Genomic DNA, 25561 nt, shown 5'->3' with positions numbered 1-25561 from the left:
TGATAGCCTGACCCACCTAGAAAACAGATCAATTTTGCAGGTCAAAAATAAACTGTGGTTACTTTGACTTGGCAACCTAGATGCCAGGTGAGAAACTGATGGCCCAGTGATCTTTGGCTCTAGTTAAAGTGAATGCTGCAGGCCATTACTATCTCTGTTAAATAAGGAATACATACCTATAACAGTTATTGTATGATTTTTTTTTGTTGCAAGTGCTCTTTCAGTTTATTTCTTACCATCTCTTTCTTTCAGCTCTTTTAAAAAAATGTGTTCGTGTAACAAAACAGAAATGTTTTGCATTTGTGATCACTGAATATTGACTGAGTCTACAAGATAATACAGGACTTAATTTTTGCTTTAACCATTTTTCATGATTTTCCAAGGGATAAAAGACATTCTAAGAAGAAATAGCACATTTATTCCTAAGCCATATCTTTACAGAAACTTAAAGCCATTACATTGTAGTTTTTGTGTGTTCTTACACCTTGTAATCTGGAAATTAATGAGTGCTTAGATGGGATGGACCTGGTTACACAGACCAATGCACATGCAGTTGTCCTGACTGTGAACCGAGCAACATTGGCTGTCAGATGTACAGCTGATGTCAGTTTAAAACTGTTTGCAGTACACGAGTGTAAAACAAGCATCCGCTCACACTTCTGAACAGCAGATTTCTAGAGTAGTGGCCATTGGGATGAGAGCTCGAACCACTAACAAAGAAGTGAACATGGTCATACTGAATCTAGAACTCAAGAGAATTTCTTGGTCTGTTTTACAAAATGAGTTTTAAAGTGTTTGTCCTGCCTGTAATTGTTCTGTGTTTTTAATTTTGTCCTTAGGAAAAAATTCTGTCTGTGAAAACCATAATCAAAGAGTCCTACAAATGAAGTCAGGATAATGTTTTTCTTTCAGGCGTATTTCAGACTTCAGTAGCTTCAGAGCAATTTTCTCTCTTGTTTCTGAGAGCAGAACAGAGCTTCTAAAAGACAATGAAAATACCTAGAAACAAATTTGGAAGGAAAAGTATGTCTGTAGTTCTCCTTCTACTTGTGGTGCCAATGTTTTATTTTTAACAAGCGTAGTAACTGTGAAGTGGTTTCAGTAATTATTTTTCAACCTCAGGTCATCCCTAACATCCTGTTTGTATCTTACTGTGTAATTTCCTAAATTTTGCCAGATCTTGTTGTTTATACAAACATCTTGCATAAATAAGAGAGCTCTTGTAACTCACTCTAGTAAATTAAAAAGATGTTTTGTAAGTTACCTGCTGCAGGGTTTCATTTACCTAACTCAGGTTACCAAATATTCTGCAAGGATTAACTCTTCTGTGCATATTTCTTTTCAGTTGATGTGGAAACAGAGATTTCCACAAATCTATATATTGCAAAACTCAGTTTTATGCCACGATAACAAATAAATCCCTCTTCCTTGTCTTTTAATATGCAGCAGTTCAGTGGTAGTAAGAACACCTGATTTTAAATTACATTTATTCAAATTTTGTTCCTGCTCCATATGCGAGTCATATTCAGTTCATTCTGATATATTGCAAAAGCTTTCTTCTGCCAGTTACAAGTGAAAGCGTGGTGTTCTGTGACTTACGCCCTTACGTATCTATTTAAATGCCCAAGCTGATCAGCTCTCTTGGCTTAAATAAATCAGTTTATCCAAAGTCAGAATACGTGATACAATGTAAAACATTTCATTTTGGAACAGCTTCCGAAAGTATATGAAAAGACATTTCCCTATCATACTGTCTGACCATCTCCGTTCTGACACCTTTAGTTTCTGATATGGTCGTGGACCCCAGAGGACTACACTTTTCTACAGTGAAATGTGAGTCCAGCTGCATAGGCTGCTTGGAGCACCAGGGGAGATGTCAGCCAGTCAGGGTATCTAATGTCTGTGAAGTCCAAACTCGCCTCATTGCAGGGCTGGCGTTAGGCTGAGTGAGATCACACCCAGCTTTGTTCCGTTGTTCCCACCCTGCAGGTTCCTCAAAGGTGGGCAGACCCAGACTTACCTCTCTCAACCTCTCTTACACAATGTTCTTGCACAGAGGAAGAGAGGTCACCAGGGAGGTGTCACTGACAAAGGTGAAATAAACACTCTTTGTACAGAAGAACAGCGCCCTGCCAGTAAGCCCTGAGGCAGAGAGCTCTGCAGTCCCTGCTGGGAGCTCATGGACAATCTGGCATCGTGATGCTCTTGGCATCCGTAGAGACTCTGAACTCTCCCTCTTTTGAGGAAAGCGTCACACTCACTATCAGTATGTGTCGTGTTCAATCATAGAATTTATCTAATGAATATATTCTATCTTTTTTTCACCTTGTACTTGTCATTACCTCTACTGCTGTGTTACTGTAATTCTCTTGGGAGTTTTATGACAGATACAGAGTCTTCAGAGGTGCTTCAGGGTACTTGACTGAGTTCTGTCTCTAAGCTTTCTAAAGCCTTTTTACGAGACCGTAATGTTAACTTATTTTCCAAGCTTAAACATAAATATTGTGTTACTGTTCTGAACACGTTCTCCTTTTTGTAAATGAACTGGTGGTTCCCTTAGCTGTGCAGGTTAGAACTATGACATTAATGATTGTGCTTTTTCTTTGCAATGAATGATGGAAAAATTCCTTCTGAATACATTCTTCAAAAGCTAATGAGGGCTGTGTATCTGCAGATGGTCTTAATTATTTTCTCTAACCATTTTTTCCCCTGTCTACTCAAAGGCTTCCACTTGTGTTTTTGAATGTGAACAAGAAAGAGAAAGTTTCTGCGTAGTTGGTTGTTCCTGTCTGGTACTGTAAAGGAGCAGGTTTCCTATTCCCTATTCTACTGTTTAGTAACAACTCATTTGAAGTTCTGGCAGTGTGAGAAGCAATTTAAGAAAAGCCTTACCTTTAAATGTCAAAACCCTATTCATTAAATTAAGAAGAAATTATAAAGAGTATTTTTTTTTTATAAACTGGGGTCATAACTGCGCCAAATCCTTAGCTGTAAATGCCTATTTCATAGGTACTCAAGTGGTCTGAGTTGTATTTTGCAGTCTCGGATGTAGCTAGCTGCACTTTGCCTGCTCTGGGACTGATCTTTAGCAGTTGTAAGTCAGCCTAAATTCCCTGAAGGCAGTGGCCTGATGCCCAGTGATTTTGACTGTGGTTCTGACTTACCATGCTCATCATGTCCTTTTACTGCTCTGTTCAATAAGACAGCTTTAGGGGAAACTGCCTTCTTTCCACCCTTTCAGCATTGCCTTGTGTTAGGATATTAGGGGTTTGAAAACAAGAGTTACTCTTGTTATCAACACATAACAGGTACTTCAGAAATTCCAGAAGGAAAGAAATTATTTTCTCATTTAAATTTGATTCTATGTAGGTAAAAAGATGTAATTCTGTTTAGGTATTCTGTGTAGGTAAATGGAAAAGAGTAGGTGTTCAGAGGTATGCTGTTCGGACAGAAGGGACATGCTGCAGCCCTGTTCTTGGCCAAAACTTGGAAAGTGAACTCTTCCCCCATCCTTCAAAGATGTCAAATAGCACTTTTTGTCCTAGGAGTATTTCCTCATGTGCATGCCTATGTATACTAGAGAATGCACATGGAGTATATCTTGTGTGGTTTTGCAGCTAGATATACTCAGTGATTTGGTGTAACTCACAGCAAGATGTGCCTTTGAACAAAAGCAGAATCTAGGCCAAAATGTCTTGGGGGACCTGGGGCCTGGAGCATACCTGACGTCATACAGACATCAGCAAGGAGGAGGAATGCTAGTATTAAGCTTATGCAGTTTTCTGAGTGACTAAAATTGTAATTGAGCATGAATGAAGTCTGACTGATGAATAACAGTGCTAAACCTTTTTTAGTGCATTTTCAGTACAGTATGGAAGACACAGACTGACTAATGAGATTTTCTTCACTACTATTAGGAATACCTAGAGAGGCAGATTCAAACCCTTATTAAGCTGCATGATTACATACCATAAGATGTAATTCTTCTTAACAGGGTTGGACAAATTATTACCATCAAAGCAAAGGTGAACAGAGCATTCAAAACCAGCATGGAGGTAAGGGATCATCACTCTTATTCCTAATGATATTTAAAGAACAGAAGAGAGGTGGAAAGAGTAGAGGAATGCAACATGGGTCCAGTCTTACTTGTTTCAGAAGGAGCTTTGTGTGGATATCTAAACAGTAACACTGCCTAATGAAACTCTGGTTTCATAATGACTATTATAGTTGCGTATGTCCTGTAAAATAACCCATGTCAAAATAGAAACTGGACCCTGAAGACTTAAAATCTTCAGCAGGTGTAATGGACAGGATGGGATAGGTGGTGTTGGTCCAGACCAAAGCTACTGCAATCTAAGCAGTCTTTGGATCAGAGCTAGGATCCACTGAATAGGTGGAGTTCTAAGTATTTTTGAAACTCCTGATACAAAAATATTTATCTCAGGTGTATGCATGTTCTTACTCTTCATATTGTAACAAGTATGCAATGCATTGCCCAATCATTTACTTGAAATCAGAATTGAACCTTAAGGGTACTTTTCTCTGCATTGTGCCCAAGTCCAGTTCTCATTAATATTAATGGGAGTGATGCATCTCACAGAGAATGTATTCCAAAAGGTTCTGAAAATCAGAAAAAAATCAGAAGCTTTGATGTATGTCAGGCTTGTCTCACGGGATCAAATACAGTGTTTCACCTTCACCTTTATACCTTATCTGTATAAATGTTTTACACATTTATACAGACTTTTGCTTATACAGATCTTAGAAAGATTCAGATGGGGACTCCGAATGGCACACAAGTAAATGGAAAGATATCCCTAAAACTAAATCTAAGTGTCTTTCCTGTTTTTTATTTTACCCTACAAGTGATGCTAAACATACCTATACAGCTGTTGTACTAAAGAGCTTTTCAGAGCTCAGCGAATATTGTGATGTTCTTATGTGTTCAGAGATGTATCAGTGATAGCAGAGCTTTTTTTTTTTACCTTTTTTCTTTTAGGTTTAAGAGACAACATGATTAATTTGATAAACACTGCACTGTTTTGTCTCAGCTCAACTGACAATGGTGTAAATACCGGTTTTGTCTCCTTCCTCCACTACCTCCTTCCTTGTAGGTTGGCATCAAGGTTACAGTACAGGATGTTTTGACTGATGTTGAAAAAATTGTGAGTGTGGCATATGCAACATACGTAGCCAAACCAGTTGGTGCTGGAAAGGTATTCTTTCTGTTTTCTTCTATGCTTGAAGTTATTGGGACTGAGTTTCTGTGAATTAACCCAACTTTTCTGGTTGTGACACACAGGAAAATGTTCATAACTGTTTGTTCTGATCAGTAACAGGAAAACAGCATGAAGTCCAGACTATATGGAGATTTTTTTTTTCCCCCCACATCTCTGCTCTGAAGTTGTTAGGGTTTTTTTTATTGTTTCCACTTTCTCTTGCACATTTGCTAGTAATAGAACTGGTGTCTTTGTAAGGGCTGCAATATTGACAGGCGCAAGCATGGGAAGAGAGATCCCTGTGAGTCTGCACGGTCTCCTCTTCAGAAACCGATCTATATACATCTTGAAACCTGCAAGGGTGTTGGAGATGGGGTTTCTTTATCCTTCACTCCCCCTTTTGAGGAGGAGGTTCAGACATCACTATTCAGATAGAAGACATTATTTTTAAGCTAGCTTCCAATCTAAATTAATTCTTTGCCATTTATGTTAATTAGTTTTCATGCCAATGTTGTTTCTTCTCCCCAGTGTTTAGAAATCAGTCACAGTACTGTTTGGCCTTCACATTGCTGTGCCAAACAGGCACAGTTCTTTTAAAGTTTTCATATGAGAAAGGCCAAATATTCCTCAGATCCTCTTAATAAACTCCCTTTTTATGTAGTATTCTACTTTCTTGAACATGAGTGACTAGAATCATACCTGTGACTTTCCTTCTCACTGAATGTGTTATGACAGTGCATCTGCCTTTTTAACATTCACTGCAGACAGGCAGAGAGCAGTCATCCCATGAGCAATTAATATATCCAATCATTTCTGCTCTCTCTTCTGCAATGATATATTACGGTTTGCAGAAGAAACAGATTGGAACAGTTTTACCAAAACTGAAGTCCAGCTTGTCTCTGAAAGGTTAATGGCTAAATTGGTTAACCTGAAAGCACTAAAATAGTATAAAGTAAGGATTGTTTATTATTAGTTTGATATCCTATCCATGGCATTGACCCATTTACCTTTTGCCCAAATTTCCAGGAAGGTTAATTCAGGATTAAATTGGTGATGATTAACTAAGATTAGGCTTAAGACAGGAATGCCTCAGAGGGAGTTTGAGACTTCAGTTAAAATTCCGTCACAAATTAAAGTCTTGGAGAAATTAAAGAACATTTTTTCAAATCCACTTTTCTGAACAACTGTTGCTAAAGTTGTGCAGAGAGCAACAGTACGCACTCACCATCTTAATCTTTTAGCTGGGCCATTTGGAAAAAGCTAGGAAGTTCTTGAGGAGGGCCAGAAAGGAGGCAAGGAAACTGGAAGAGGGTTTGAGTGAAGACTCAAAGACTGAGAAATTTTAGCAGCACCACTGCAGGACACAAAATGTTGAATTTGTCTGTGTTGCAGTGCTTATGCATTATTTTAAAGTTTCTGAGGCTAGACCTTGTAGACAAATCACACAAGTGACTGTTCAGTGGCACCTCTTCAGTATTTATCTAAATGTAATAATTTTCTTAAGCCAGTACAGGCTTGGATTCAGTTTGTCATTGAACTGACATACATGGGAATTTGCACTTTATGGAGAAGAAGGTCTGGTCTTGGCAAGAGAAGGGTGTCTGTCTGGGCACAAGTAGCATTTTGTGCATAAATGTATAGCGTCTGAAGCTGCAACAAGTGCTGGGTGTTCATGTTTCTCCTCCACCTCAGAAAACCAGTGTTTCCTTGAAAATAGGTCCTCAGATAGATGGAATAGGCTGTGTGAGTATGGAGTGAATTGTGAAAGAGGGAGCGGGCTATTTGTGTAGCGACTGGGAGTGGATTCTGGGGTACACTTTCCTGTAGACTACACCACTGATCAATGTGACTGGATTATTTTTCTGATACAAAAATTCAATACTCAAACCTTCATATTAAGATGATCTTTTTTTCTTTTTTCTTTTTTTTTTCTTTTTTTCTTTTGTCTTAAACTGTGTGTGCTCTCATAGATGTTTGTATTTAAAAGCTAAAAGCACTTTGTCACTGAGTTTTAACAAATGATTCTGAAAGGATAATGCAGAATTTCTTGAACTTTAACTCTGTGCTTGTTTGTATTAATAGAACTTGTCATCTTGGACAGTTGATAGCAAAAAGTTGTAGAAAATGCTGATGCCATTTTAAGTTCAAAGTGCACTTTGTTATGATTATGGAATTCAGAACCTTTTTTTTTTTTTCATGTGCACAGATTGAATTAGAACCTGTAAAGCTTCTGTCTACAGATGACCACCTGGAGCACACCCTGGCTATTGAGAGAAGAAGAATCCGACTGGGCTATGAACAGGTCTTTCAGAACCTAATGCAGGAGAGTAATAAGGAAGGTGATTACTATGGTCAGCATAGAAGATGGAACAAATGACTTATGGGCAGCTGGAAGGGAGGGAAGAAGCAGACAAAACAACTCAGTAGAGCTCCTTGAGGTTCTGGTATCACGTAGAAAACCGTGTGCCAGATTTGTGAGGACGTGTAAGACAATTATTCTAATAGAGTAGTATTTCTTTGTCTTTCAGAAATTCCAGATTTAAAAATGCAGGATTGAAGGCCAAGCATGCATTAAATAGATGTGAAATGCAGATCTTCTTGTAGGTTATATGTGTAAGGTTTAACAGTTCACACAGAACTTTGCAATACGGTAATAAAGTCCTATGACACTAGTTGTAATGTAGATAGAAGGATAAAATTCACTCAGGCTTATGGCTTTGTCTTTGCAAGAAAGCACTAGGAACTATGTTGTCGTGGTTTAACCCCAGCCAGCAACTAAGCACCACCCAGCCACTCACTCAGTCCCCCCTGGTGGGATAGGGAAGAGAATCAGAAGAGTAAAAGTGAGAAAACTCAGGGGTTGAGATAAAGACAGTTTAATAGGTAAAGCAAAAGCCACGCACGCAAGCAAAGCAAAACAAGGAATTCATTCACTGCTTCCCATGGGCAGGCAGGTGTTCAGCCATCTCCAGGAAAGCAGGGCTCCATCACACCTAACGGTGACTTGGGAAGATGAACACCACCACTCTGAACGTGTCCCCCCCTTCCTCCTTCTTCCCCAGCTTTATACGCTGAGCATGACATCATATGGTGTGGGATATCCCTTGGGTCAGTTGGGGTCAGCTGTCCCAGCTGTGTCCCCTCCCAACTTCTTGTGCACCCCCAGCCTCCTTGCTGGTGGGGCCGGGTGAGGAGCAGAAAAGGCCTTGACTCTGTGTCAGCACTGCTCAGCAGTAACGAAAACATCCCTGTGTTATCAACACTGTTCTCAGCACAAATCCAAAACATAGCCCTGTACTAGCTACTGTGAAGAAAATTAACTCCACCCCAGCCAAAACCAGCACATATCTTTATGTCGTGAGATCATTCCCAACAAACAGGAGAAACTTCATGACATGGAGATCAAAACAGGTAAAAAAAATTTTACACTCCTCATGACCAAATTAGAAAAATTGAGCCAAGAAACAGGTTCGTCTTTTTTTCTGATAGTAATCTCTGTTCTTAAAGACTGTTGTTCTCAAAAGTTGCTGTGTTCCCCTGCAAAATAAATTATTCACAACAGTTAAGAAGTATGCTGGTATTTGGAAAATCTGAACTGTAACTCCGTGTATAAAAAACAGACATTATGTGGTTTTACTGAGGAAAGATGAAACCTGTTGTAAATATAAATTCTAGTCTTAATTTAATAAGACTGTGTAAAACTGAAGAGACTTGTTTGCTACAAGGAAACAAGTTATTTGTCTTTGTGGTAACTATCTCACAGGAGACAGCTTAATACCACGAAAGACAAATCAGAGATTGCTGATTCTGGTTTCCACTGCCTTTCCTGAAAACTTCTTCGAAGGATCTTATTATTGTTAGCACTAATTCACCTCCTTAAGGAGACAGAACAAGCAAAATAGGGGAAAGAGGGAAGAAAATATTGCAGTAAAGGCTGCCAGGTAGCAAAATAGGTATAAATCATATCCAGAAAGTGAAGTTTGTCTTCCAAGTGGATCTTATGCAACAACTTAAGTAGGTCCAAAGTGCAAGTTAGTCAAATCTGTCCACACATTTATATAGTCATGAAGTTAGTTAATTATGGCAAAAGTCAAAAGTGCAATTCAGGTCAACTAGCTTCTAGCACAGATATGCACTTTTAAAATGACTAACATCATCTCATGCCTAAATCTGTTCTTGCAAAATATAGCTGAAAAAACAAAGATTAGAGTGACAATGTATGGCTAGACATTTGAAAGTGGAATGGGAAATGCTCAGATAATGGAAGGTAGTTACTGGTTCTGATCCATATTTCTTTCTTTCTTGTGTTCTATATTGTCTCTGGTAATCACAAGATTTGTAATAGGTTGTGAAATAATCATGTCATACTCTAACCTTAATTAGACACATTTGCACAGGTGCCCATCATACATGGTGGTCGAAGTCTATGGAAGGCATTTGAGTAAGTGGTAAACTGCTCTGACAACATCTGTTAGAGGTCATGCATAGCAAGCATGAATAATCGCAAGCACATGCTGAGGCAGTTGCTGCCTGCATTCACAGCTAGCCAGCTTTCAGAGTAACTGCTTCTGACACAGCTGCTTTGAAGGATATAGTGAGGGCTGGGAAGGATCACTGTGTTGTGATAGATGGTGGGGTGCACCATCCCCCACCTCTTAACGTCTCTTGGAAGAACAGAGCAAATCTTCAGCCTCTTGCTTCCCTTGCAAAGAACAGAGGTCTTCTGTGTCTTTCTTTTTTTCTTCTTTTAATTGTGTCTGAAGCAAATCGCATGCTTCAGTAACTGGGGGTATTTTCTTTTTGGCTGTCAGAGTTACTAGCTGAAATAATTCATTAATACATTGCTGCCGTATTTCAGGTACTTTTGAAGAGGAAGATGCAGTTTCAACTGACCTTACTCACGTACAGAGTATTGAGCTTGTCCAGCCTCCTCATGCAAACCATCATGGAAACACTTTTGGTGGCCAGATCATGGCTTGGATGGAGACAGTGGCAAGTATTTCAGCAAGGTACTTTTCTACATCGTAGTCTTTGCATATGGTTCTAAATGGGTGTGATTTCTAATATTAAGGGTTTCACTGGTATTTATTTTATGAAAAATACAGACACAAACCTTTGTGACTTGTCTTCCTCCTCAGACTGCAGGAGGCCTTTGAACTATTTATGTGGTACATTTCCCACAGCGTGCCACACCGCTGTGGGAGTCAAATATTCTTCTGTTACACATGCAGACCCTAAGGCAAAAGAGGCTATGTTATCCTCCTGAAACTCTCTGCAGAAAGTCAGCATTGGAAATAGAAATAGAAACATGGCTTCCTTGTAGTTGGTGCGGTATTTTAAAAGCAGAGTTAGTCGTTAAGTCAGGATAAAACTGATACTGACCCTGTATCAAATGATATCCAAAAATGAACAGCCTTCTAAATATTAGTCTGCAGATCCTTATGCCAGAAGAAAGAATACATCAGAGAAGAAGAATCAAAAGAAACAGGTTCGGTTTTATTGGTGCGCACACAGAATGGATGCATAAACTTCAGCAAGTCACTTAGCCTTTCAGTCTCTCTCGAGTCCCACATCCTATGGGTTGTAATATTTTTAGCAGTTTAAAGGGCTCTGACATCTTCAGGTAATAAGTGTGAAGTATTTTTCTGACACTGCCTAGTATTGCTTCTCAGCATGGCCTAGACATATAATTATTTAATTTCTCTTCCCCTGAAATCAAACCATTGTTTTTTGCCCTCCTTGTTCTTGGACTCTATACAAAGCTTCTTTGTAAGCAACACTTGAGTTTCAGTTTGAATTCTCCTTGCATACCAAGTGACCTAATTCACTGCAGGGATGTTAGATAGGTTTTCGCTTTTTAACTTTAATAATTAAATTACTTCTCCATTCATTATTCATATAGTTTTGATTTGTAGCCAGTAGTTGTACTGATAACAACAGATTTTCTGTAGTGGTTGGATAAACAGCTTGCTTTAGTAACATTAGAATGCACTGACCTTACCCCAGTGTGTAATTTCATTGGCTTCAAAGGGATTGTTTCAGATTTTTGCCATAATATGACCCAAAATATTTACCTGTTTTCATTTGATGAATTTCACCTAGTAAGAGTCACATTTAGGTTTAAAAAGAAAAGGAAAACGTCGGCAAATGAAGTAGTGAAAAAAATTTCTTTGAAATAATGAATGTCAAACATGATTTATCATCTTGAAAATTTCAGGAATAATAGCTGGTGACAAAGGCTTGTTGAAAACAGAGATTTTGTAGTTCATGCTTCAGAAATAAATAGTCTCACTACAAACCTTTTGTGAGGCCACTCACAATTAGGCCTGACCTTTGACAGTGCCAGTTAGGAGTTGCTATGGCCACAAACTCTGATGGAGGAACGGAAGAGGAGGGCTAACCCTTGAAAAATAAATTTCTAAGGGCATTTTAAAGGTTACTCACCCTCCTTCTCCCCTCTCCCCCCCCCTCCACTTTTTTGGCTGGACAGTAAATGAAAATCTTGCTGAGAGCAATAAAGCCATTTGAATATTAGTAATATTAGTTTGAACTGGATCTGTACTTTCTTATTTCTTACACTTGCAGTAAAAGCATTCAGGGCATAGTTTTCCAGGAAAAATGGAATATTTAGGCCAAATTTCTGTTTTGTTCCTCTCTTATTTTCAGTAATACTGTGCTTGCATCTTTATAGCGAACATTGTAAATAAGATCACCATTTAGCATTCTAAATCAGAAGAGCAAATTATTCTTAATGAAATTACAAAGTCGTTTGAATGTATTAGTCTATTAAAAAGATGTACCAGCCAATTAATTAGCTACAGATAATTGTGTGCATTTAATAATACTGGTACTTTAGTTTGTGGAGTGCAGCTGAGTTAAAAGCTAGGAACACTACAAAGTTGTATTTTCAAGTTTAAAAACTGCACAATGAAAAATCTCTTCTCAGATATGCATATGGGATTCTTTTTGAGGAGTTTTGCACATGTGCATGAGGATAGAGTGTGTTTTTTCAAAGTTTAAAAATAAATAGCATTATTGTATATTGTTCCCTATTCATGTGATGCACCGAGATCCCAATAAAGAGTGGGGCTTTGACTACATTTAGAACTGCTGAAGAGATCTGATTTTTGCCCACTTTGGAGAGCTTGCAGACTAGATCCCAATTCCACAAACCCTTAAGCTGTGTCTGTACTGCAGATTTTTTTCTGGAACGTCTGTGGAGGTCAGAGAAGCGATGAGTTATTGGAACTCCCTAGTGTAGGTGACACAGTATTGCAAAACTTTTCCTTTAGCGGTGTGGCTGGGTTTGATCAGGTGTGTATCTGTTTGTCCACTGTACCGGTCCAAAGAGCAGCTTTGCTCTTAGTACGCTCATGGAAAGGGTACTTGCCTGGCACAGACAATCTTCCGTACTAGACCAGCAAAGTTTTACCACAGTGGCTACAGCCTATTTCACAAGCAGTTCAAAGAGATCCAGTAGGACAATCCAGCTGAACCTGACTACATGTAATTGAACACAGTACAGGATCAGGTCTGAAATAAGAAAAGGCAGGTGAGCTGATGTGCTGTGCAATTGGAAAGACAAAGGGAACAGAATTACTAAGATTTATGTGTTTGTAATACACTATTGTGCCCTCAGCTTTCAAAATTTAGCCAACAGTTCTGTGTTTCTGAATTGATAAGTGATCAGTTCAACATCTTTCTGTCCCTTTGTATGTGCAAAGATGTTTCCCAGCTCAGCACCAGTAGTGAACTGCACATAATTCAGTAAACCAGACCAAATTAAAAAAAAACCCCAAAACTATGCATTTGGCAGTTATATGAGTAGTTTTTTATTCTTATTTCATATAACACTAACAGAAAACATCTGACAAATAAGCAAAAAGTACAAATATTAAAAGGAATAGATAGACTGACATTGCTTTGCTTGAACATTGTTTCTGGTGCTCAACCTTTCTGCTCACGTTTCTTTTAATAGTTTCAAGGCTTTGTGATCTGGCATTTTTACGTACTGAGTGATATCCTGCTCTCCGTGCAGTCATATAGAAATTAATGAAACTCTGTAAGTAAGTGGTTACTCTGTAGGTAAGGGATACATGGTCTCGCTCCAAAAGAACGTAATATCAAACAGCAAGAATTAATTAGTCAGTGTTTGTAAAGTGTGTTGAAAATGAAACAGCATGACATAAGTGGTATTATTAAGTTTGAAGCTTGAATTATGTGCTGTTGGAGCTTAACATGTTAACTGTATTTCAGTGGGTTATGGAATAAATTAGTGTAATATAGTGATCTTCTAGGTTGTGCAAACCTTTTTGCTCTAATCACTACCCACTTTCAAACCTAACAAAGGAGGTTATTTAACACGACTGTATGTTTTGCTTTCTGTCTCTCTTGCTTTCTTTTTCAGCCGCCTTTGTCATTCATATCCCGTCTTGAAATCAGTCAATATGTTTAAATTCTGGGGACCATCTGTCGTGGGTGACCGCCTTGTCTTCAAAGCAATTGTGAACAATACATTTCAGACTAGGTAAAGCTCCTCATCTGCTTGTCTTCCTTGACTCCTCCAGCACCAGCCTAACAGCATGTTTCAGGTTTCAGCTATCAGTAGGATTTGCATTATTGAATGAATTATTTTTCGGCTGGAGCTTTAAGGGATGTATCTATATCTATAACTATCTGTCTATATGTGCTTTTTTTTTACTTTTCTCAGTGAAAGTTTTTAAAAATTTATTCTCTGACTTTCACTCTCAATTTAAAGATCATTTGTAACCAAATCTCAATCCTGCAAACTCAGCCCATAAATACAACTCTGAAATTCAGGGATTTTCAAGGGATGAGTTGGTCCCACAGCTTTGATTTTTTAGAGGACTCCAGCTTGCTGCCAGGATCTTCCTGTCTTGGCATCTATTGACAGATCTGGATTCTATTTATAGCTGGTTACTGGCAAAATTCATGGTTTGTTTTGTTTATTTCTTCCCAGTGTTGGTTTGGGTGTACGCAGAGGTGAGGCTTTGCCCATTGCAGTTTGGAATAAATGGCTACAGCCCATGCTGAAATTTTATCTTTAGTTGAGTATATGGTCACTGTAAGCGTGAAACATAGATTTTGGCACACTGAACACCTGCTCCTGGAATTTAGCGGTGTGGCTGTTGACCAGTCTTGCACAGATCCTGCCTGCTAATCGTTACGCTCTCTTTCTCTTTCCTATGCACACTCTTTCTCTTTCCTATGCTCCGCTGCAGTTTTAGGGCTACTGTTGTGTTCGCCTCACAGAGAATTACTCTCCTCTGACCTCTGGCAAAGGGATAGCACCTCTCTGCTAGGCTATTTCCCCATCTACGGAATGGCGCTTTGGGCCAATGGACCCACTGGTTATGCCAGGGGTGTGACACAACGTATATGGAGCCCTGTTCCAGCAGGAGGATATGTTCAGAAGTTGCAAGAAGTGTAGCAAGATAAGCCACAAGAAGGCAGAAGCTAAAGTAATTCCCCCTCCAAATTCTGCACATGGGACAAATGTTATCCTGGCATTGCTGTTCTATGGCTGTTTTCTTTGTAGGTGTATTTGGTCTCCACAGAATGCTAGCAGGGCATGAATTACCTTCATATTATGCTTCTGCTGGATGTCAAATCAATACCATCCTGTATACTTTTGCTGTCTCTTCTCACAGTATGCTTCCCGGTGTTCATATTTTGCTACTTGGCTCAATTTTCACTCTTTTTATTAATGCTATTTAGCCAGTGCTACCTTTTATTTTATTTCTGAAATGTGTCTGTCCAGACTGAGTAATGTATTTTGTATGCTACAGAAGGTATTTGAGTCAGGCTTCCTGCACACAGGAAGGTGTACAGCAGCCCTTTTTAGTATGTCTCAGGGCTGCTTCTGCATCACTTGTAGCAGTTCAATAATCAATTAAACTTTTATTTCAGTGTGGAGGTTGGTGTCCGTGTTGAGGCTTACAACTGTGAAGAATGGATCAAGGACCGAGCACGGCATATTAACAGCGCGTTTCTCATTTTTAACTCTGTAAATGACAAAGGAGAGCTGCTCACCTTCCCCAGAATCAAACCTACTACAAAGGTCAGCTCTCTCCTCAGGAGGAGGATGAATGCATACATGAGATTATGCGGTCCAACCCAGCACTGTGCGTGTCACGCAGCCAGCCCCTATAACCTTGCTGGGAAAGCAAGGACTAAACAGGGCACTGAAATGCATCTTCTTGCAGAACAGAAAACCTCTAAATGAAATGTTTGCCTTTGAATGAGAGATTTGTCATTATTAACTTCAGTCATCCAAAACTGAGAGGTGTAGTGGGGGGAAGTCATCATTAGAAATTCTGTAGTTAGCTGATGGACAAGGAAGAAGAATCTGCTTTTTGCAGATTTTTGCGCCTGTCTATATCTGTTGTGTGCAATCTCCACTGACTGTAGATGAATTTCCTAAGTGTTCAGTGAATAAAGTTATTTTTATAAACCCTTAATGAAGATGAGAAATAGAGTTAATAAAGAAGTCTGTAGGAATCAAATCCCATGACATGGGTGGGCTTTCCAGTTCCTTTGATATGGAGATCTCAGCATGTGTTTCTCTGAAAGTGGTTCATGAAGCACTCGGAGCAGTTTGAATACTATTGTTGAATTATTTGCTGTGATGTCACCTGTCATTAACCTCACTGCTCCAATTACGAGATTTTTAGAGAGCCAGCATAGACAGAAATGAAACGATTATTTAACATCAGTGAACTTATATTTTATAGGATGGCAGCTGGACAAATAAATCAAGGTGTCCTATGTACTAGCTGAGGCAGTGAGGTCCACTACTGCCCATTACAGGCTGTTCCAAGAGGAAAAACTGACTCTTCCTCTTTTTAAAAAAAAAAAAAAAAAAAAAAAAGCAGCCCTAGCAGCTTAGTTTCTGTCAGCAAAACAGTGCTTCCCTTAAAGACCTGCCTAGAGGGGCATCCACAAGCTAAGCTTCAATGTAAGAACATGTACACCCATTCCTTCAGAGTAAAGCAAACAAATCTGGGAAAATTAGTATGTGCTCAAGGTAGTTTAAACTTTCAGTGGTCATTTGACTGAAAGTGACAGCTGGTATGGCAGTGCTCTACAAAACAGGCAAGAGATGTCTTCAAAAAGTATTATGTAGTCCTTGGTTTAAAGAAGGCTGCGACACGCTAATCTGAAGACTCTTCTTATTCCAGAAGCTACATGTCAGCTCTTAAAAGCTGAGGAAAAGAAGCTTTTCCAAAGTGGCATATCCTTCAAGATAACAAGTCCTACTGACCTTTAATGCAGTTTGGTGTGGTGTATGCTCTTGGGTCACTTCCATGCTTCAAAAAACTCCACCCTGGCAGAGTAAGAATAAGGGAAGGGAAAGACCTGCCACCTTGAAGGGCAGATCACATCTCTTTGCGCAGTGCTTGCTGTGTCCCAGATCCATGTGCACTAAAATAGGAATTCTTCCATGCTTCCTTCATGCTTCCTTCATGCTTTGAACATCAGATGATGATGAATTGAATTGGTAGCTTGTTTGGTGGGTGGCACATTTAGAAAGAATAGAACGTGTGTGGTGCACTGCCCAGCTGCCACTAGTTTAGGACCAAAAAGTGCTAGGAGTATGCTACTGTGATACAACTTCTTTTATTGGATTGTTTTTGCAAATTTAAGGGAGTATTGTCAAGTCAAAAGTAAACCACTGACTCAGGTTAATCTGGGGAAAGGCCAATGTACCAAGTACAATTCTTTATTTATTTGTAATACATCTCTGGCATTTGTCCATCTGTAAGAAAAAAATTTTAGTTGTCTTTTTTTAGACTGTGTCCTAAAATAATCAAATGTGTTACTGTCTGCTTTACTTTTTATAAAGGATGGTATGAGGCGATACCTTGGAGCTATTGCCCGAAGGAGAATTCGACTAGCCAGGTATAGTTGGGTTACAAGGAGAACTTGATTTTGAAAACTTAATTTTTTAATGTATCCTCTAAAAAAGTGGTCATTTGTTAAGTAGTCAAAGTCTCCTCAAAAATAACTGTTAAGTTGCTTAACTTTCCAAATAATTTTGCCTGAGTTGCATTGAAATTATTAGAGGCTACTTGTCTCACAAATACTTTGCTCTATAGGTTATTTTGTTTCCCCATCTTGGGAAGAAAAAGGAGTTACTGCAAACCCGTCTTGCAACCAAAACCTGATAAAATACCTGTAACGTATTTAGAAGACACTTCAGCCTATAGAAGTGATTGTTTCTAGCATCTATAGAAGAAAGTATAGAGAAGCAATTCATGCTATTATTTTTCTTTTGAATTTTATTTTAGAAAATGCATGCTGTCTGCTAAAGAAAAACCTTCAGATCCCTGGGAGAGAAGCAACCAGGTAATCTGTAGACCATGTCCTATTGTCTACTTGCATAAAATGGTGTATTTGTACAGTTTTTGGGTGTGTAAAACAGTTGTACGGGCCATATTGAAGCCACCGAGGCGAAGGGCTCCAGAGCGGAGGATTGCACTGGGGTACCCTTCCTAAAGCGGCAAAACCGCAGCAAAACCCGCGAAGGCAAAAGTGCAGGGAGTGAGAGGGTGCCACAGCCACCCCTCCCCCCCCCCCCCCCCCCCCCCCCCCGGAGCCGGAGGAGGGAGCTCCTGATGAGCAGCAGCTCTGACTTGGCGGGGGCGGGGGCAGGAGGGACGGCCGGACCCCCTCACACACAAGAGCAGCCCCCAGGGAGCACGGCACACTTGGGGCAAACAGGGTGTGGTGCTGCAGAAGGGCGTGGCGCGGCAGTTTGCGTGGCAGTTCACGAGGGACAGCGTGTAGGGAAGGTGAGCGGGCAAGGCACAGTCCCCTTCCTGGCTCTAGAGGCCAACTCAACTAGTAGTTGTCGCCCTCCCAGAAGAGGACCAGCTATGGTTTCCACTCGGCCGAAAGCCATCGCCAGAAGGAACGTGGTGACCCAGACGGAGCCCTCACGCAAGCATACAGCTGTCCAGGTCGCAGGCTGCAGGGAGTGCCTGAGCCTGTCAGCTGTACCGGAGGGCAGCAGAGACAACACCTGTGTGCGGTGTGACCAGGTGGATGATCTGCTCGGCCTGGTGGCAGAGCTGAAGGAGGGAGTGGAAAGGTTAAGGAGTATCAGGGAGTGTGAGAGGGAGATAGATTGGTGGAGCCGCACCCTACCATCCCTGAGGCAAAGGCAGCAGATGGGGGCTCCACGAGAAGCAGAGGATCCCCTGCCCTCTTGCCACCAGGCAGGAGGGGACCTAAGCGACTGGGGGGAATGGAAACAGGTCCCTGCTCGGGGTGCCAGGCGAACCCCCGCCCAGCCTCCCTCACCTTCCCGGTTGCCCTTACACAACAGATATGGGGCCCTGGAACTTGAGGGCCAGGCAAATGAGGATGTAGACGAAGGTCCATCCAGGGGGTCGCCTAGGGTGAGGCAGTCAGCCCCACGCATTATGACTGCCACTGCTAAGAAAAAAAGGAGGGCAATTGTCGTAGGCGATTCCCTTCTGAGGGGAACGGGGGCCCAATATGCCGACCGGACCCATCCCGCAGGGAAGTCTGCTGCCTCCCTGGGGCGCGGGTCAGAGACATTACTAGGAAACTCCCTGGTCTGGTACGGCCTTCTGATTACTACCTGCTGTTGGTTATACAGGCTGGCAGTGATGAGGTTGCAGAGAGAAATCCAGAAGCAATCAAAAGGGACTTCAGGGCACTGGGGTGACTCATTGACGGATCAGGAGCACAGGTAGTGTTTTCCTCAATCCCTACAGTGGCAGGGAAGAATACTGAAAGGAACAGGAAAACACACCTGATCAACCCGTGGCTCAGGGGCTGGTGCCATTGGTGGAATTTTGGCTTTTTTGATCATGGGGAGGTTTACACGGCACTGGGCCTGCTGGTGACAGAGTTCAGCTGTCTCACAGGGGGAAAAGGATTCTCACTCATGAATTGGTGGGGCTCATCGAGAGGGCTTTAAACTAGGTTCAAAGGGGGAAGGAGATAAAGCCAGGCTCACTAGAGATGGGCCTAGGGGTGGCATGTCAATGCCAGGGGCGAAATCGATAGCCCAGCTCAAGTGCATCTACACCAATGCACGCAGCATGGGCGGCAAACAGGAGGAGCTGGAAGCCATTGTGCAGCTGGCTAGATATGACTTAGTCGCCATCACAGAAACATGGTGGGGTGACTCCCACGATTGGAGTGCTGCAATGGGTGGCTATAAACTCTTCAGAAGGGACAGGCGAGGAAGGAGAGGCGGTGGGGTGGCTCTGTATGTTAGGGAGTGTTTCGATTGTCTAGAGCTCAACGATTGTGATGATGATAAGGTTGAGTGTTTATGGGTAAGGATGACGGGGAAGGCCAACGAGGCAGATATCCTGCTGGGAGTCTGTTATAGACCACCCAACCAGGATGAAGAGGCGGATGAAGCATTCTACAAGCGGCTGGCAGAAGTCTCACAGTCGCTAGCCCTTGTTCTCGTGGGGGACTTCAACTTCCCGGACATCTGCTGGAAATACAACACGGCAGAGAGGAAGCAGTCTAGGAGGTTCCTGGAGTGTGTGGAAGACCACTTCCTGACACAGCTGGTAAGTGAGCCTACCAGGGGAGGTGCCTCGCTCGACCTGCTGTTTACTAACAGAGAAGGACTGGTGGGAGATGTGGTGGTCGGAGGTTGTCTTGGGCTTAGTCACCATGAAATGATAGAATTCTCCATTCTCGGTGAAGTAAGGAGGGGGGCCAGCAAAACCGCAACCATGGATTTCCGGAGGGCGGACTTTGGCCTGTTCAGGATGCTGGTTGAGAGAGTCCCTTGGGAGACAGTCCTGAAGGGCAAAGGGGTCCAGGAAGGCTGGACGATCTTCAAGAAGGAAGTCTTAAAGGCGCGGGAGCAGGCTGTCCCTGTACGCCGTAAGAAGAACAGGCGGGGAAGATGACCGGCCTGGCTGAACGGGGAGCTCTTGCTGGGACTCGGGGGAAAAAAGGAGAGTTTACCGCTTGTGGAAGAAGGGGCAGGCGACTCAAGAAGAGTACAGGGATCTCGTTAGGTCGTGCAGAGAAGAAATAAGAAAGGCAAAAGTCCAACTAGAACGCAATCTGGCCACTGTTGTTAGAGACAACAAAAAATGTTTTTACAAATATATTAATGACAAAAAGAGAGTCAAGGAGAATCTCCATCCTTTATTGGATGCGGGGGGGAACATTGTCACTGAGGATGAGGAAAAGGCTGAGGTACTTAATGCTTTCTTTGCCTCAGTCTTTAACAGGCAGACCAGTTATCCTCAAGGTATTCAGCCCCCTGAGCTGGAAGACAGGGACGGTGAGCAGCATGAACCCCCCATAATCCAAGAGGAAGCAGTCAATGACCTGCTACGCCACCTGGACGCTCACAAGTCTATGGGGCCGGATGGGATCCACCCGAGAGTGCTGAGGGAGCTGGCGGAGGTGCTCACCAAGCCACTCTCCATCATTTATCAGCAGTCCTGGTTAACGGGGGAGGTCCCGGAAGACTGGAGGCTTGCCAAAGTGACACCCATCTACAAGAAGGGGCGGAAGGAGGATCCGGGGAACTACAGGCCTGTCAGCCTCACCTCAGTGCTGGGGGAGATTATGGAGCGGTTCATCTTGAGGGCGCTCACAAGGCATGAGTGGGACAACCAGGGGATCAGGCCCAGCCAACATGGGTTCATGAGAGGCAGGTCCTGCTTGACCAACCTGATCTCCTTCTATGACCAGGTGACCCGCCTAGTGGATGAGGGAAAGGCTGTGGATGTGGTCTACCTGGACTTCAGCAAGGCCTTTGACACCCTCTCCTACAGCATTCTCCTAGAGAAGCTGGCGGCTCACGGCTTAGACAGGTGCACTCTGCGCTGAGTCAAAAACTGGCTGGACGGCCGGGCCCAGAGAGTTGAGGTGAATGGAGTTCAATCCAGTTGGCGGCCGGTCACGAGTGGTGTTCCCCAGGGCTCAGTATTGGGGCCGGTCTTGTTCAATATCTTTATCAATGACCTGGATGAGGGGACCGAGTGCTCCCTCAGTCAGTTTGCAGACGACACCAGGTTGGGTGGGAGTGTTGATCTGCTTGAGGGTAGGAAGGCTCTGCAGAGGGACCTGGACAGGCTGGATCAATGGGCCCAGGCCAACTGTATGAGATTCAACAAGGCCAAGTGCCGGGTCCTGCACTTCAGCCACAACAACCCCATGCAACGCTACAGGCTTGGGGAAGAGTGGCTGGAAAGCTGCCTGGCGGAAAAGGACCTGGGGGTGCTGGTCGACAGCCGGCTGAACATGAGCTGGCAGTGTGCCCAGGCGGCCAAGAAGGCCAGTGGCATCCTGGCCTGTATCAGAAATTGTGTGGCCAGCAGGAGTAGGGAAGTGATCGTGCCCCTGTACTCGGCCCTGGTGAGGCTGCACCTCGAATACTGTGTTCAGTTTTGGACCCCTCACTACAAGAAGGACATCGAGGTGTTAAAGCGTGTCCAGAGAAGGGCAACGAGGCTGGTGAGGGGTCTGGAGAACAAGTCTTCTGAGGAGCGGCTGAGGGAACTGGGACTGTTTAGCCTGGAGAAAAGGAGGCTGAGAGGAGACCTTATTGCTCTCTACAACTACCTGAAAGGAGGTTGTAGCGAGGTGGGTGTCGGTCTCTTCTCCCAAGTAACAAGTGATAGGACAAGAGGAAATGGCCTCAAGTTGCGCCAGGGGAGGTTTAGGCTGGACATGAGGAAAAATTTCTTTACTGAAAGAGTGGTTAAACATTGGAACAGGCTGCCCAGGGAAGTGGTTGAGTCACCATGCCTGGAAGTATTTAAAAGACATGTAGATGAGGCACTTAGGGACATGGTTTAGTGGGCATGGTGGTGTTGGGTCGACGGTTGGACTCGATGATCTTAGAGGTCTTTTCCAACCTTAATTAAAAAAAAAAAAAAAACCAAAAAAACAGTTTCCGAAGCAGACCTTCTGTACTTAAGCGTTATGATAGTCATGGAAGAATGGATAAATATGTAATAAGATGAACATTTTTTTTCTTCTGAAAAAAGAGAGTAGATGCTTCACTATTGATTTAAGAGTAAGTTTCATACAAAACATAAAAAATATCTTTAAGATAGACTCTTCTAACAAGTGATCTCTTAAGCAGCCGAGCTGTAAGGTTTCCTGCAGATGTATATCCCAGTGTCCCCAGCTTTTAAAAAGCTGAACTCTGTAGAGGAATTAGTTTTGGGGGTTTTTTGCTTTATCCAGCCACTGACTTTCTCAAAAATTGCTGTGAGGAGACCATTTAGTAAACGCTAAAAGTGGGGGGAGAGACATGGCAATACCAACAGACAGAGGAACAGTGAAATAGCATAAACTTTGTTTCTGTGGGAAAGAGAGGTGAAAACGTATGTTCATTCCTAGATACTCTGCATCAAGTGGTACGTGTTTCTAGCTTGGACATGCTAGGCCATACAATGTTCCTGTGTCATGAAATGAATAGTGATGAACCTGAATTTAGACAGATTTATAGACACCCTAAATGTTGCTTCAGTGTCGAATTTTTGTGGTTAAATTTTCATTGCATTTAAGATCTCAGTGGCTCCCAGAAATTTTACTGGATATTTTTCCATTACATGAAAAAATAAATAATTGAGAATTATAATGCAGGAAGTGCTTTGCTGTTAACAGTGGCATCTCCACTGTCTGAGGCAGCATTTCTTTTCTGCAAAGCAATAAATATAAGTATGCACACAAAGATAAAAATGGCTTACTTAAGATTTATTTAATATTGAATTAAAACCTGTCATTAAAGACTCTAAAACTGTATTCTCTTTATACAGTGGTTAAATGAGAACTCCATCCACTGTAGTCAAGCATAAATAATGGATATATTTGCACTTTCTCTGCTCTGAGCCTGCTGTGTAAAGCAACTGCCAAAATAGACTACAGCTTGATAGCAATGAAGAGGTTAATTTTCTAGTAGATTTTAATTACTTAGGAGGAAGATGGAGAAAACCATTAATTTAGTGGTCTGAGAGGTTACCTGTATTATCTTTCTGGTGGTCACAGTTTTTCTGCACTGCTTTATAATTGGAGAAGCCCAAAGTAGTGTTTTGTTGTTGTTTAATTAGGGTTGTTTTGCCAACAGCCATGTGAGCATGTAATCTAGCTATTGAAAGTATTTAATTCAGAAACTACTGGACTGTGTTTTCTGGAAAGAAAACATGTACGGGAAAATACACATTTGTTTGCAAGTGAGGGGTAATGATAGAAAAAACATCTAAGTTCTGGAATGTTTAGTGAAATGTACCTTTACCCCTTCATTTTCAGAAATTTATCTTACGTTTCAGGCATATGTGAGTTACAGCAATATAGCTGCACTGACACACCTAGCAGCAAAACCAGCATGGGAAATAACTGGTACACTGGATGATGTAAGTACATAATTGTGGAATAGCTACATAGCCACTTTAGTTATGTTTCACCGTAAGAGGTAGGCAGAGGAAAGCAATGTTCTACATTTGTAAATAAATAGATTGGCTTGGCAGTGTTTGGTTTTACTGTGGCTAGGGTTGAAAACCAAAACTCCCAGAGTTTCCCTGAAATGTTGCAAAGCAACCTCTGATTGTCCAGAGTGCTCTGCAACCTGGAAGTGCCATGGACGAGTTCTAAGATGGTCTGAATAACTGGTGAACATAGGACTTGGGATCCCAGAAGGGCAGGCTTGCCAGCAACTGATCACTTGGGCTTGTTAAGCAACACACAGGAGAGTGTAAAAACACAAACAAACCCATATCTCATTTCTGTGAGGCATTTTCTTTGCCACAACTGACGTGCTTCTGTGGTTTTGCCAAATTGTTTGATTCCAGTGAAACACCAAACTTGGACATCTTTGTTTAGGCAGTGCTGTTGACTATCTGTGGGGCTTCTCATGTTACTGTGATAAGCAACATGTGTGCGGCAGTCTGTAATATACTGTCTTTACCGGCTTTGCAGCATGGGAGATGTTTCTAAGTAGCTGGCATTATCTTGTGATAGTTCCAAGTGGATGCTGCCAGTCGACAGGTGGCAGCAATTTATATACCATGTTTTTCAGTCTCTGTCTTCTCAGAAGACCACTTGACTCTTTTTTTTCTATGCACATTTTTCCTTTTGGATATCTTTCTTTCTGCCCTTTTTCTATTAAAAAATTACAACAGCCTGAAAGCAAAGCACCTCTCTGTTCATCCATCAGTGTTATAAGCTCAAAATCAGTAAGAAATCTTGTGTAAGCCAGTTTTAAGATAGGAAGATGCTGTTAAGAAAACCAGTAGCAAAATAATTTAGCTGGGAAGACTCGGTTTTAACCTAGTCACAGTGCATGTTTTCCAAACTATCGAGAGATACCTGTTAAGGTTTAGTTTCTGAAATACGGTTAGTGACTGGCAGATTACTTTAAGATCGTGTAGATTTAGAGATGTTTTGGACAAGAAAAGACTGTTACAATCTTTTAGTCAGACCTCCTGCATGTCACAGGCTATGAAACTTCACTTACTGATTCTTGCATCTGGTCAATAAGCTACTTGAGTAAGAGCATATATAAATTGTAAGGAATTCCAGTGACGGCAAATCTGCCAGTTCCATGTGTAGGTTGTTCCAGTGGTTAATAACTTTCAGTAAACACTGTTGTGTCAATTAAATGACAGACAGCACTCATGCTGGAAGAAGCAAGCTTAACAATCAGACTGAAACATTGAGCATTATTGTCAAGCCTCTGCTAAGACTGTATTATTATCTGTGTGAAACTTCCTTTCTGCATCCAGTGGGACTGCCACAATCTCAGTTTCTTTCTTAACCCTAAACGCTTGAAACCTGTAATAGAACCAGTACCAAATGTTTTGAAAAAATTACTTCATACAAAAAACCAAAACCCAAGCACGTTCTGGATGACATTTTAAACAGCATGATGTTACTTCTCTCTCTCAGCAAGCCACCAGGTACCTTCTAGTATTAGTGGAGTTTGGAACTTTCTCCCCTTTTTGGGGAGTCTTGATAGTAAGATCTGCGTCTAAGCCACTTAGGCCTTATCTGGTGGAAAATCTTGAGTAGCTTTTTCTAGCTGTTCTTTCACCTAATTGAAGTGAGTATCTGAAATCCAGCAAAATCTGGCTTAGGCAGGATGTAGGATGCAAATCACACTGATGCTGTCAATGGATGGAGAGTAGCCATCCATTCCCATTGTTCTGGACATTTCTGCATAATCTGGCATTGTCAGTCATTAGATATTCCTTAAAGAAGTGGCAGGGATCCAGGGTAGCACACTATTTTTTTTTTTTTTTTTTTTTTTTTTCCCTGGAAGGATATATGCAGTGAACAGTTATAGCAAACCATACTTA

At 41.7% G+C, this 25561-nt stretch overlaps 1 protein-coding gene across 2 annotated transcripts in view; it reads left to right on the top strand.

Annotated features, from left to right (window-relative positions):
- The window catches only part of ACOT12 (acyl-CoA thioesterase 12), a 36091-nt gene that overhangs the window by 3098 nt on the left and 7432 nt on the right, over positions 1 to 25561 (top strand). Inside the window, exons 3-11 of one of the 2 annotated variants that reach the window (XM_076362867.1) lie at positions 3995 to 4055; positions 5115 to 5216; positions 7426 to 7558; positions 10078 to 10228; positions 13627 to 13746; positions 15150 to 15300; positions 17086 to 17141; positions 17531 to 17588; positions 23537 to 23620. In XM_076362867.1, coding sequence (XP_076218982.1) covers positions 3995 to 4055; positions 5115 to 5216; positions 7426 to 7558; positions 10078 to 10228; positions 13627 to 13746; positions 15150 to 15300; positions 17086 to 17141; positions 17531 to 17588; positions 23537 to 23620 — 916 coding nt within the window. The remainder of the gene's footprint in view (positions 1 to 3994; positions 4056 to 5114; positions 5217 to 7425; positions 7559 to 10077; positions 10229 to 13626; positions 13747 to 15149; positions 15301 to 17085; positions 17142 to 17530; positions 17589 to 23536; positions 23621 to 25561) is intronic. The other variant, XM_076362868.1, reaches the window with a different exon arrangement.

Source organism: Aptenodytes patagonicus, chromosome Z, assembly GCF_965638725.1.
Source record: "Aptenodytes patagonicus chromosome Z, bAptPat1.pri.cur, whole genome shotgun sequence".
Taxonomy (NCBI): Eukaryota; Metazoa; Chordata; class Aves; order Sphenisciformes; family Spheniscidae; genus Aptenodytes; species Aptenodytes patagonicus.
Note: the sequence above shows the minus strand (reverse complement) of the source record. Positions and strands in the feature narration are given on the sequence as shown.